This window comes from Aulonocara sp. 'chitande type north' Nkhata Bay, linkage group LG13, assembly GCF_057382095.1.
Source record: "Aulonocara sp. 'chitande type north' Nkhata Bay isolate Kocher_YH1m ecotype deep benthic linkage group LG13, A_spYH_male_GT1.1, whole genome shotgun sequence".
NCBI lineage: Eukaryota > Metazoa > Chordata > Actinopteri > Cichliformes > Cichlidae > Aulonocara > Aulonocara sp. 'chitande type north' Nkhata Bay.
The window spans coordinates 26,820,001-26,834,271 of record NC_141356.1 but is presented as its reverse complement, the minus strand read 5'-3'; the positions used below and the strand labels follow the sequence as shown (position 1 = coordinate 26,834,271).

Genomic DNA, 14,271 nt, shown 5'->3' with positions numbered 1-14,271 from the left:
TTGCAGATCTATGCAAAACTCTTAAGTCTAAAAACAATTTTTTGCACAATGATTCACTTGCAGTGCCGAACGAGGCGGAGGTTAAACTGCGCAGATGTCATTTCTTAAACCCAACAACTCACAATTGTTTACACTTGTTGCTAAGTTCAAAGTGCTCAGGCTGGAAGGGTGTGTTGAAATTTGAAACCAGCAGTGAATGGAAACAGTCCGAGAGGCAGATGAGGAAGACAAGGAAGAGGAAGAAGTTTCAGAATAGTAATATATGATTACATTTGAGCAAGGGCTGTGGGTAATGTTTTTTGCTATATGTAACGACAGCCCATATGAAAGCAAACTGAAGAAATGTAGAGAATGAGACATGATTTTTTTTTTTAATTACAGTTTTTCTCAAATGCTAAAACACATGTCACAAACGTTACCACCAGGTCCCCCAATGTCCAAACACAACACCCTTCTCTAAAGCTACATAAACACAACCACACCTTCCCACTGCAAAACTCAAACTCCCACACCAAGAGAGCAGCTCGAAGCTGTCAAAACTATAAACACTATACACAGCATTACACACTACAGCAAAACAATTGAAAACACAATGCTCAATTTGTGAGAAGGTTCTTTGTTTCATAACTGCCAATGCATATTTTAGAAACTATACAGTAACGGATCGTCGTAGATCTCTGCAGAGGATTAGGCATTTAGATTTGTGAGTTTCATATGAGTAGTATAAATCTATAGAAAATCCTGCATGTACGTACACTACTGTAACACAACTCAATGCAAAAACAGAATCTATTGCACACAACAGTAATCTTGAAAACATGAACAGGGTGTGAAGTTTTTTTATTTACGTTATTCACACCACACACACACCACAATCACTGTGCGGCATCATGTCGCTGAGCTGTTGCTCGCATCTCGTCCGTAATGATGGTGCGAGGTTGTCTTGCTCTCCCTCCTGGACCTTCTCCTCTCCCATGTTGGCCTTCTCCTCTTCCTCGTTGGTCGCTCCTCTTCCTCCTCTCATTTGAACTCCTCTTCCTCATTGGCCTGCTCCTCTTCTTCCAGGGCCAGCTCTTCTCCCTCCTCTGCATCAGATTCCTCTTCCCCTGACTCTGCCTTCATCCATTGTGTTTGTTTGGAACCTTCAGCATACTGTGCACTCTGAACTTGCTTTTACATGTGGGTACAGCATTAGCAACAAGTGTCTTCAATTTTGAGTCATTGTGTGTAGTGAATGACGCCAGGTGTGTTCCCTGTGTTCAAAGATTGGTGACTGTGGCAAGCATTTTGCATCACATGGGCTTTCATTTGAGGATATGAGCAGAGTTGTTTTGCAACATGTGTTTTAGCAAGGAAAAATGTGTTTAGATTTATGAGTACAGAGGGTTGTGTTTTGTGAATTGTGTCTTCATGTGACATGTGTTTATGGTACTGGAATATGGTGGCTACATTTAGTAAATGTGTTTAGACTACTGGTCATTTGGGTTACAGGATTGGCTTTTGTGTTTTAACATTTGAGAAAAACTGTAAAATGTCCCCTTTCATATATTTCTTACATAAAATAATGGCTACTTTTAAAATTATAATATGAGACATATACCCTATATGAGATTCACAGTATAGATAATAGTAAACAATAACTACATGTTACATTCTTGAGTAAAACACAGGCTCATACTGTCAAGAGTGGGAAAACAGTGGTTTCTTCTTAGCTCACTTTTTTGTGCTTTACCTTATTTCATTTACTTGAAGAGAAGAGAAGAGAAGAGAAGAGAAGAGAAGAGAAGAGAAGAGAAGAGAAGAGAAGAGAAGAGAAGAGAAGAGAAGAGAAGAGAAGAGAAGAGAAGAGAAGAGAAGAGGAGACACTGCAGTCTTCCACATAATATTCAGGCATATAATGGATTAATGTCATATAAATATACATAGTACCATACTCCATTTATCTTCATTGAAGTGCACATATGCACACACACAAATATAGTAAGAAGGAGGCAGACAAATGACCAGACTAAATAGTTTACTCCTCTCAGACTGCTGAGATTTGGAGCAGACATGCTTATTCACACAGAGAGAGGGAAGGAGATACAAGCAGACAATTTTAGCAGGATAAGCTATGGCAGACCACACATACTGTGGACTGTACATGCATGCAGACATAGTGGGAGAGCCCAAGCAACAGAAACAGTTCATTAACACTCCCTGTTTGAACAGGTGTCTGCCTGACTAACATGTTTATGTGTGTGTGTGTGTGTGTGTGTGTGTGTGTGTGTGTGTGTGTGTGTGTGTGTGTGTGTGTGTGTAGAGACTGAGGTGGGGGAGCTGTCACTCATCACCAAGTGCTAAGCCTGCTACTCTAAAACGCATGCATCCAAATGCTGTTTCCTAACTAAAGGATTTTGTTTATCTAGCATTTGTTTCATATCGGTACAAAAGAGCAATAATGGGACCAAGTCAAGCAATTTTACATCAAAAGACTGCTGATCATTAAAAGTCTGCAAATGTAAGTAAAACATCCGTTCACAGCTTCTTCCGGGTGCAGACATGCACCCTCGTCACAGTCTGCAGATTTACAGAACACTGGAGTGCAACTTTGTAACCTGATTGATCAACAACAAAGTTGAAGATGCTAGCTGATTTGATATAGTTCTGATTAAATTCAGCTGATTCTATGTTGTGATGTCAAACTGACACTTTTACAAAAATCTCTTGACAGATATTAAAAGAGCAGTCACAAGTCTGAGTTTCCCATTTGTATTTGTAATGTACATGAATTACTCACAGGAATTACGTACTTATGTAGAATAGAATTTTCATATATGATTTAATCCAAAAGCAAATTAATGAATGGAACAAATATGGAATTTCAGACATTATGATTTATGAGTAACTAATCATATTAATTTCTTTTTTGTTGTTTTCTATGGTTCATGAAAAAAAATAAGAACTGAACTTTATTGTAATTGTCAATATTTTTACTTTCATGACAAAGTTATTAAAACTAGTCCATCAGGATTACAACACTTGAAAATGACAGAATAAACATTCACTGCTTCAGAATGTTTTTTCTAGCTTGTTGCATGAATTGCAGACTTGACACTGAAGATATGAATGTGAATATGATGAATAACTCATGAGTCATGGTGACTGATGTACCTTTGTTGCATTAATACATATACCTGTCTTGAAGCACAGCATGCATGACATACGGTTATTTATTGAGTTTTTTTCCCAACTTTTACGCCGATGTCTTCTGTGTACTTGAGGTAATTAAAGTTTACAGTAAAATGTTGCTTTTTGAAAATATTAATCAAAATCTGATGTTTGTGTCTGCGTCCATCAGATTTTTAAAAACTGACCATTACTTCGACACAGACTTCCGCATAATCAATATGATCCATCTCCGAAGTCTTCACCATTCACCCTTTTATTTATATTTTTTTCTTCCAAATTCCAAACCTTCACTCTTCCAGCAGTTTGAATTCAGCCAGCGTGTTCACAAGTTCAAGTTGCACTTTCAGTTTTGAGGGGGTCAAAGTTGAAATGTGCACCTGTGCTCAAGACAAAACAACTGTACCTGCCCTGGATGAAAAGTAAATACCTGCAAACACACACAAACTTACCATGTGTTTCTGACAGCACAGATGTGGCTGCAGGCTTCGCCTCCCTTTTGATCCACCCCGTTCTATGCTTTCTGTTCTAAAGGTAAACAAACGCTTTGGATCTTTTATACAGAGTAAAATGGCAATTGTTACTTTTTTGACTGGTGAATTTGCAAGAGTGTTTTAAGTCTGGGGTGTCAAATATATCGCCCAAAGGCCAGAAATGGCTCCACCGAAGATCTGGCCCAACAGATGGCTCCGCAAAGTATGTAAACTTCAGAGGAGCATGGCACCAAGCATTGTGTTACAAGTTGTTAAGAATACATTCATGAGAGCTTTCCAGTTACTTATGAGTTCTTACTGATAAGAACATTAGCTATGGGCTTCCATACCACAATAAAAGAAGGTGAATGGAGCCCTACCACCATGTTCTCTCTCAGTTTTTTTTTTGTTAATAAATGCCTCATTTATTGGTTTTATGTAAGGACTTCACTGCTCCAACCCACTTAACATAAAAGTGGGCTGTGTGTGGTCCATGAATATGAGCTTCACACCTTTGTATTGAGTTATTCTCTTGCAAAGCGTGCACACACACACGGGGAAAAAAATAAAACATTTAAAGAAAGTTGGGCTCCCCACCTTTTAATAACAGTGAATAGAGCCCGACTGCTGGGTCTTTATTCCACAAGTGCAATTCAGTGCCAGAAACAATCAGACATCAATCAATAAGAATGACAGCTTGCATTAAAGTGTATTCAGTGTGGGTACAGTTGTATAACTAGCCTCTTGAGACTCTTTTGGATACAGCATAATGTACACAACCTTTTCTGTTGAGCACTAACAATGAAGCTCTGTTGTTTACAAGACTGTTAATGCCAGCTAATGCACATAAAGGTCTTCTTCTTCTTTTTTTAAAGCTGTCCTCTGCCAAACAGGTAGACCGTGACTAATTACAGAATTAGGGAAAACAATAATATATGTTCTGGAAATAAAATAAGATTTGAGTTATCAAAATGACCAAAAAACTACTTAAATACACAATTCTGACACCTGGGAGCATCTAAACGTTTGTATTTTTTGCCCAATTAAATCATAAGCAAAAGTGTTAACACTGATATTTGAAAAAACAAAGTAGATTCACTATTTTTTAATTACTTTGCCTGCAAAAAAAGGGGGGCTACCTCAATCTGTAGAAACTAAGATGTTCTTTCCTAATCTGTGGAGTCTCAAGTTAATTTATAGGGGAAAACATACTCTCTCTCAACTTGAGTTGCAGCTTTGGCCAAGTTTGGTTTATTGTCTCAAGGTTTCTGGACAGTGACACTTTTCAGGAAATAAATGTAGATGTTCTTGCTTTAAGTTGATTGCTTAAGATGCTGAATTAAGAACTGAACGCTCTGTCTGTTATGAGGGATCTGGATGATGAGTCAGTTATTTGCAAACTCAAACTCTGGATGGGAAAAATAAAAATCCAGTTCTAGGACAGCAAAGCTACAGAACTACTAGAGGCAACAAAGTAACACTACTGCCCCCTGCTGACTATTCTTTCAGCTTAGAACTCCTTACAGCCTCAGCTTCAAGAATCAAAGGATGCTAGTTTGAAAACTTCTCCAGATCAGCTGGTTCGCTTTTACATCACGGTGTTGTCCTGTGACTTAAACAATATCTATTCTTGAGTGGTAAAGAAATATATCAACTCAAACTGCCTTTGAGGATGTCTTTCTTATCTGCTATGTCTGAATGGGATTGGGACAACTGAAGTGGATTTTAGTGAGATACTATGTGCACATTAATATCTCCTTGTAGAAAGAGCTCAGAGTAGATTACACCACAGAGGCATCTACATCTCAGCTTCCATTTGTTGTGTTCTCCTCTTGTTGTACTGGTGCTTGGTGAGTCCATACTTGAAGAACTCATAGACTGACCAGCTGATGGCTGTTGAGGGCATCTGGTAGATGATTCTCGCTTGGACTCCCTTGAAGAAGCCCCGCAGGCCGCCCAGCCTGTATACTGTCCGGAAGGCATGGGCCAGGCCTGAGATGTGTCTGTGGGCTCCTTTGCCGGAAGACATGGAGCCAAGGGCTAGAGACTCCTGGGTGTTGAGCAGGGTCTTGCAGACATCCAGAGGCGTGGTGGCTGCGGCTGCGATCGCTCCGGCCAAAGCCCCAGACAACATGTGCGATGAGGGATTGTACTGTCTGTGAGGGTTTAACAGCTCCTGAAGGTACTCGTAGGTCATGAAGTGGAGCGCCTGGAAGGGCACGTTCATAGTGAGCTGGGTGGTGTAGCTGCGGTAGAATGCAGTAGGGCCCTCTTTCTGCCACACTGCACGTACACAGTCCAACACGCCGCGATAGGGCGAGTTATACATCTGCATTCGCTGCTTCACAACTGAGGGAAACATGGTGTCCAAAGATGGTAGCGCAAAGGTGGAAAGACAAGGAAAAAGAAACGAAAAATTAGGAAACCATCACCTGCAGTAAAGCTATCCTTAAGAGAATAAACATACAACATATACAAAGACATAGTATGTAATTCCTCAGACAGCTGCAAGCCATCTAACAGCTGCAAATGAGCTCAGACCAGTGTCCTTCTACTGACATGTTTGGGCAGGTGGTCTACAGACAGCTGTGAAAGTGACTATGTGAAGCTACAGGGCTGCGGCCAACATGTGAAGATAGTTGGCCCAGGTGTGGCACCTGTAGGTTTCCTTACTGAAACCCAAAACTGCTGTTTTGAAATAGAAAAAAAATATATATATACACATCTTAACTCTCAAAATGCTGCCCTTACCTTCAGCTGGGTTCATGACTGCGTCGTGAAGCAGTGTGGCCACACACCCAGCTGTTCCTGAAACAAACACACTTCGGAAGTCACTACACATTCAGATAACTACGGCAAAATAGGAAACTAGAAGAGACTGCAGAAGAGAATTTTCACTTGCAACAGAACCCATCTGACCTCGGCACAGCTTATGCTTTTTTAAAATTCCAGCTCAAAACAGCAACTCACAGCAGAATTTCTGGAAATTTAATAAACTGCTGGTGTAAAAGAACATTTCTGACCATGGTTTGTAAAGCAAAATGTAAGCAAAGAGAGACACCTAGTGGATAAGCCAGCTTATTTCTCATTTGAGGGATTTCAATCAGAAGCCTAAGCTTAATAAAAGATGGCTAACAGGGGAAAAAAGGTAGATGAGATGGGAGAAAGAGGACTTACCCAGCCTCCCATTAAACTGAAACAGAAGAAAGAGAGTGTAGGAAGAACAAGGTAATGGCTGACATTTTTTATTTATTTTTTTTTAAGTTGAGATGGCTTAGCTTTACACGATCCACTATTTAACTTTCCTTGAAGCCACTGAGTGGCCGACAGCTGTCCCTGGCTTTTCTTTACAGTATACAACTGTAGCTATGAAAAGCGTTTATCCGATTTGATGTCCTGCCAGGGGTTTTTTGGACTGGTCAGGCAGCACACAGATTAGGCTGAGTCAGCAGCTTCACAGACGAGGGCATTTGGCAACACTCTTTGAGTCGGGAAAGTCCTAAATATCAACCGGTTACAGTGATCTCATGGCTAAGATTGCTATACACGATCTATTAATTTATAACATAAACTGTGTATGGATGTTTTATGGTACCATTAGCCAAATGACTGTTAGCCCCTGGATGAATCACATCACTTAGAGTCTTTTTGAGTTTTTCATAGCTGGCAAAATACAGGGCATGGGCAGGACCCGCCCCAATAGCTGTTGCATTCAAGCCTCTCAATGGCCGCCAGATTCCCTCTGTGGCTACAATCCGGCGAAGAGCATCCATCACATTCCTGTAGCGGGCCGCAGGGTCGGGCTGAAGACTCTGCATTCGTGTCTGCGAAAGAAATGGCATTCTGATGTCAAATAGAAACGTGAGCAGAGTGTGCCACTATCCTGTCCACTATTAACTTAGAATTAAGCGATATGTTTGCGGCGTTTGACCTGATTCTGATCTAAAAATAGGATAGAATGCATAATTGAACTTGTTCCATATGTCTGCCTAAGAAGACAATGAAGACAGCTCTGAATAGAATGCATTGTGAATGACGGGTTAAATGAGGGAAATGAGGTATTTGACATTGTGTGGGGTGTATCTTGGTGTACATGCATAAATGAATACAAGGAAGTATGCAGTTACAAGCTCCAGGGTCACAAAGGGACATAAGCTGACTTCCTCTAAGCTTCTTTTCCCACTGACCCTGAAACACACCTTTCTCTTTTCCTCCTTGCACACGCTCACACACAGGTGGATGATCGATTATATAGACACATTAAAAGACAAGAGCAAACAATTAATGTTTAAATCACCTAGTATGTGATATTTATAGAAGGCTGCATGAGTGGACTAGATGATTGTGTCTGTCTCCAAGGCACCAACAGCAACATAATCTCCTAAATACCAAACTTCCAGCTGAATGGACAAACTTAAACCCCACTGTGTCCATGCACAGCTCTGCAGAGCAATGCTATGAGCATACTGCACACAAAGTCAGTGCACACACTTGTAGTATTAGCAGGGTATTGCAAAGAGGCTGAAATATCCTCAGTCACTCATTGTCGTGACACATACACATGTGTGGAGTCCTCACCAGCTGTAGGTTTGCTTTGTTTATCTATAGCCTGTGGTTATATAACTACAAAGCAATGACCTTTGTAATGCTATGCCGTAACAAGTCCATCCATTCTTTGAGGAAAAAAAACAACAAAGGGTTGTTTTGGGTTTCATTTTTCATTGACTAGAGAGTCAAATACTCTAAAGTGTAGCACACTTCTTCAGAGCCGCAGCAAATTACTGGGATTTACGATACAAGAATGACTAAATGCCAGCCTATTCAGAACTTTATTTACAGTACTTAAGAGAAAGGCTTATGTGCGCGAGGGAAAGATTTTTTTGGTATAGCTACTCTGCAAAAATACAATTCTAATGCTAAATGCATACTAAACACTACTTTTAAAAAAGTTTGATGATTTTACTTCTAATATGTAAACAAATTCATGCTTCTACTAAGGGTGTCCAGTATTTAGTGTGCTGGTACTCCCTGACTGCACTTTGCTGCATTTCAATTAGCCAGATCTCATGTGTGACTTGGTTGGGAAAATGCTGAGCTACACTAGTTCCACAAAAGAAACTATACAAATAAAAAAATAAAAATGCCCTCATCCAGGTTCAGGCCTGTAACTGGCCTAAGTGCGCTACAGGTGAAAGACACGGATGAAGTGAGAGTGGCGATATTCTGCCTGCCAAACACAGCTCAGTGTCCTGAAACCACTTTGTGGCCGCCTTCCTCTTGGCTGTAACAATGACCTCTTTGGGCCAGTGTGGCACAAAATAAAACAAATCTTGGTTCACTGAAGCTGCATGATTCATGCAGTAAAATATCTTTTTTGGGGGGATGAGTGAGGGAGTTGCTCTGCTGCGCCAGGCAGCTTTTTCACTGGGTTTCTGGGAAAGCAGCTGCTCCACTGTGGGGGGAGAAGGGGCAAATTGTCTTCTATCTTGTAATAGTCAAAGCCGGAAGGGCGTAAGTTGCAAGAGAGAACAACTTGTTTTTGTAAACACAGAGTACACATTTCCTCCATTGTTATTTTTGGAATGGCTGACTCATTCTCTTTAACTTAACACCTCTTTATTAAGCAAGTGGTTCCCCGTTTGCTCGCACAAACGTGCAGTTACGTAACATTACATCCGCTGAAACTCTTGACAGCAGACTGATTTGATAATTACGTTATTAGTTACACAAAGCTACTCCTTTTTGACTTGAATGGCGGCTAAACAACTTATTACGTTATTCGCACTCAGGTTGACGCTGTAACAGCATGCTAACAAATAAGCTAATACGGCTGTTAAACGCTAACTGAGCCGACTGACCTTGTCCTCATAGCAGCCAGCTCTGCGGCGTGTTTGGGTTAGCGAGCAAGCTAATGGGCTATGCTAATATGCGTGATGGCTACATGAATGGTAACCCCAGACCACACCAGGGACTACGGAGACGAAGCATTCAACAATCACAGAAAGTTGTGGTTTTGCTGGTTAGCCAGTGAGCCGTGCTACCTTAACACAGTCGATGGGGAACATGAGGCAGTGCTCCATTATCCCGGCCACAGCTCCAGCCAACATGTGGGTGCTAGTGGAAGCTCCCTGTGGCAAACCCTCATAGTCCGGTTCAGTGTCCTCTGACTGTGCATCTTGTGCACTGCGGATCAAATCAATAGTCTGTATTTCAGTTTCCCCTCCGATCCGGGGTGTCAGGCTTCCCACGATACTTTCTGAAACTCCCCAGAATCTGCCCCCAAGCCATCGAACTTCTGCCCCGGCAGAGGCTCCTGCAACCCCGGGATCATTCGCTGTGGTCTCCGCTGTCATCCGACGCCTCCTCACAAATCCATCTGTTTCCATGAGAAACGAGGGGATGTGTTAAGTCTTCTGGCTCGCGTGCACGGCTGGTCGTGGACCTTAAACTTTTACATTCCCTTGGGGAGCTTTCACAGTTACTTCCCTGCTACACCATTCCCTCCCCTCCTCTACCCCTGACAGCAGCGGGAGCCAGGAAAGGGAGGCCGTGACGGCAAACGCACAGCGAGCCCCACCACAGGCCGCGATGAGGAAACAATCTCTGATTGGTTACGATAGCCAAGTACTCCTCACACCATTGGATGATATCCATGCCCCTCATGATTGGATTTTGATGAGCGTTTCAAATCCGGTCATGTGGCGTTTGACTTGAGGTGTTGCTACATGGTAGCTCATCTGTGCAAGCCATCAAAAGACCCGAAGATCACTGTAGGTCAGCTTCAAAATGTTTTAGTGGCTGTGAGCAAACCGAGACACGCGTGATTACAAGATAAATGGGCCAGGGTCACTATTTCACAGTTTTTGTTGTCACTTTTGTTGCTGTCCTAGTGTGATTTGTGGTGTTGTCTAAAATACAAACTGCAATCTGTGTTTCTTCTCTTAAAAAATACTGGAAAACCTTTTGATAGGATACAAGAACATTTAGATCGGTATTATTTGCTAAATTGAAGAGACTGTGTATGTAATAACAGTCGACATAAAGAACTAAATAACAAGAATTGTGTTAAAAGTGCTTAAAAAATGTCCATGTGAGGCTCAGCCCACTAACACACACCAATCATTGATAAGGTTCAGAAGTAATTGATCTTCTCATTACAATGCAGTGTTCTGTTGGAAAACTTTGAGTTCTAGTATCAAAGTGACATGCCACTTAGGTCACTTTGACATTTAACACCTACCCGAATTGTTGGAGACTAGACACATCCCTATGGAAATGATAGTCCTCGGTGGCTGTGGCCATCATGAGAAGCAAGAGCCACAACTCTCCCTGCAAAAACTGCTTGAGGACTACCTCAGAGGGGCTGACCCAGCCTCTAAACACCAGTGTCTGTTGGATGCTTTTGAATAAACCCAAACCACAGAGGCCACATGCTGCAACCTACAGGATTCCATTCAATCCCATAGTTGACCTACACAATAATCACTATAATAATAATAATATTAATCACTAATTTTGAGAGCACTAATATATATGCAAATACCCTACAAATTATTCTGTAACACATTTCCATGTGCAAAAAAAGATTGTAGTGATAATTATGCTTCTTTTGTAGGCTGGATTATATCAAGCATGGGATGTTTACCAACTATGAAACCATTTTTTGCAAATCTATGCTAATTTTTAATCTTTTTAAGCAATTGTTATAATGTCATATGAAACATAAGGCTGTTAAGAACGTATTGTTTATTATATGATCATATTATGTAGGGCACATATCACTTGATTATGTATATTTTTTGATATCAAAATGTTATGTGTGAAGTTGTCAACTTTGTCTACAGGACTGTATGACTTCAGTGATGCAACAGAAAATAGACACATTACATTACCACAATTAATTATTTAAAATACATATTTATCCCATTCTACAGACATTGCTGCGAGCATAGGGATAAATGATGTTACAGATTTGTGGTGTGGAGTTATGTGCAGCATGTAGGCTGTAGTGTCCATAACAGTAAATGATGTGCAAACATCATAATGGTTTTGTGCACATGAATAAGAAGCATTTCAATGTTTTACTCAATTTTATGTCAGATTTTAAAATAGACAATATTTAAGTACAAATAAATTGATATTCAGTAAACTTTCACTTATATATACTTGCTTTCCATTAAATATTAATGTGGAAATGATCATCTTTTCCATTATTCCAAGATAATATCCAAATTGAGGTTGTGTTACTTAACATTTATTTGTATATCGAAATGAAGACATTTGCCAAAAGTTTACAGTTTACAGGGTTTAACTGCAACATTTAGTAGTTGCAGATTAGTAATCTGTAGTGTCCGTAACACTATTGAATGGTTCACAATTTCTTTATCCCATTTCACAAAATGATAAAGTTGCAAAAACAATTCAAATATTAGCATATAACAGACTTTTTTTTTGATAAATGTCAGCTTTTGAGCGTTTGACTGGGCAACCTGAGGGAGAACAGCAATTGTTGCATTTTTGCAAGAAAATTATCAATATTTATTTGATTTCATTCATTTAATGTTGTTTGTTTTGTGTTTTTGACATTGTGATTTTCTTATTAGTTTTGTTTCCCTTTAATTCTGGACCATTACGTATGTAATAACAATTGATTGATCGATCGATCAGTTTTTATGTCCAAACTCTAAAATAAGTAAGTTTGATTCTTCTAGCACATTTAAAATTGACTAAAGTGAAAACAGGGCTTTCCTTCTTTGAAAAATTACAAATTGTAAATTATTGACAGGGTAATAAAGAGAATATTTGTTATTGTCATATGACAAAGTTGATTCTGCTTTTCTTGTTCATTAACAGTGAACTTCATCATAAACATTAAAAGCGTCTTTAATTTGATACATCAAGTAAAAGAACGTCATATACTCACTCTCCACCTTCATGGACTGCTTTGAGACAGTAGTTTATGATTAAATTATTGTAAATGCTGAGAGCTCTAACATCTTCACTAGTGAACCACTCTGCCTGGAGGCACATGAATCACTTTTTTTTTCCATAAAATGGGCTAATTGTGTTTTGGTGCGGAGCAGTTATAGCATAATTGAATTTTCTCCTTTATTGCCTGGGAGAGCCTCTAAGGGCATCAGTGTTAAATTTCTGCCGACAAAGGGGAATGAAGTGTTAATTTCTGCTTACAAGAAGAAAATCTCTTGCCTTGATCTTCTGATCTAGTTAAGGTTGATTGGATGATTTACCGCAGACGTTCCTTAAAGGAAAACAAAGCAGACAGCATATCTGGATCATTTCTCTTCCATGAAACTAATGCTACTGTAATACACCGGGGGAGAGGCATGTTAGGTCTAGCGGGAAACTCTAGATCACCATAACACATCATTTCATTTCCCCTACCAAGAGAGTGCACAATCTATATAAACCTCAGGAATTATTTTACACTGTCTAAGCAAAACATAGTCAAAAATCAAAATTATATGGAGAAGATGAGAAGATAACTTGCTTATATTCTGCTGTGTTCGGTTGTTTTTGTACCATTTAACACCCTCCCTTCCTTAGATCTCCTTCTCCTGCTCCATTTACTCCCTGGATTGTTTCATAGCATGATGTATGGCCTCTTATCCCATTAATGCAAGGTGAATGAACCACTAGGCCAACATGACATCCTCAACAGCAGCACTAGGAAACTATTCTGTGTTAAGAGCTCATCTTAAAGCTCTTAATGTGAGCCCGTACAGTGAGATAACTCAAATACAGCCACAAACCAGCCAAGACTGATGACACTTCTGGATTATCATACTTTTCATATTGAATTTTTAAATTAAATTAAATTAATCTATTTAATCCTTTCAGCTTTTTACATACTAAAAAAAATCTGATTTTTGCAAATTCCCAAGTTCTGCCTGTCAGTATAAGAAAGACTTTATATTTAATATTTTTTATTAAATTGTTTGTTTAACCAGGTTGTAGTTGAGATCAAAATCTATTTTTCAAGAGAGACCTGTTTACAAAGAACCATATAGATAATAGATAATACATGATCACAAATTAAGAAAAAAAACCATTTGCAATAGTAGTTTGAGATAAATGAACATAACCTTTAAAATATCCAAGTGAAATCAGAGAATGTAGCTTCATAGTTTTTGCTTGTTTGTTTGTTTTTAAGCTTATCACATTTATGCCCAGCAAAAACATTCAAAACAAGTGAACCAGTGAATTAGAGGTAATGTTAATGTGTCCTGTGACTTGATATTGAAAGTATGCTACTGTGTTTAAATTGAAGCAGGGAGCAGAGTCAAGATCCTTGTAAATAAAATAAAAAACTATATACAATGCTGCTCTTTTCAATTCGCTAGTGAGTCTCCCCACTTTTGAACTGTACGTACAATACATACAGTGCATATTACCGATGTGCTGACGCGAACTGTGAACCTGATATTAATGGAACAACCCCGCCACCATGTGTTCACTTCCAGAATAACACCAACACGTTTGGTTTTCTTTTTTAAAATTACTTTGTGACTTTAAATCGAATAAATATCCACATTAAAATGTATTTTATGTATCCTAGTATTTCTGCTATGGGCGTAGCCAGTATCAGGGCAGAAGAAGGATGTGTACTAAA

The 14,271-nt window shown here is 39.5% G+C and overlaps 1 protein-coding gene across 1 annotated transcript; it reads right to left on the bottom strand.

The window, feature by feature from the left end:
* Window positions 1–4,214: 4,214 nt before the first annotated feature.
* slc25a28 (solute carrier family 25 member 28) lies at window positions 4,215–10,202 on the bottom strand. The gene is made up of 4 exons (XM_086259547.1): window positions 9,683–10,202; window positions 7,237–7,465; window positions 6,393–6,449; window positions 4,215–5,990 (listed from the first exon to the last, which is right to left on the bottom strand). Exons 1-4 carry the CDS (start codon window positions 10,025–10,027, stop codon window positions 5,440–5,442), a joined length of 1,182 nt encoding a protein of 393 aa, XP_086115673.1. The 5' UTR covers window positions 10,028–10,202; the 3' UTR covers window positions 4,215–5,439.
* Window positions 10,203–14,271: the final 4,069 nt, after the last annotated feature.

Bases quoted from the DNA above. Each gene is read 5' to 3' on its own strand.
- slc25a28 (XM_086259547.1), bottom strand. From the start codon at position 10,027: ATGGAAACAGATGGATTTGTGAGGAGGCGTCGGATGACAGCGGAGACC. The intron at 7,466-9,682 runs GTAGCACGGCTC...TTTCTTTCGCAG, and splicing joins TCCCCATCGACTGTGTTAAG to ACACGAATGCAGAGTCTTCA. The intron at 5,991-6,392 runs GTAAGGGCAGCA...TGTTTCCCTCAG, and splicing joins AGTCATGAACCCAGCTGAAG to TTGTGAAGCAGCGAATGCAG.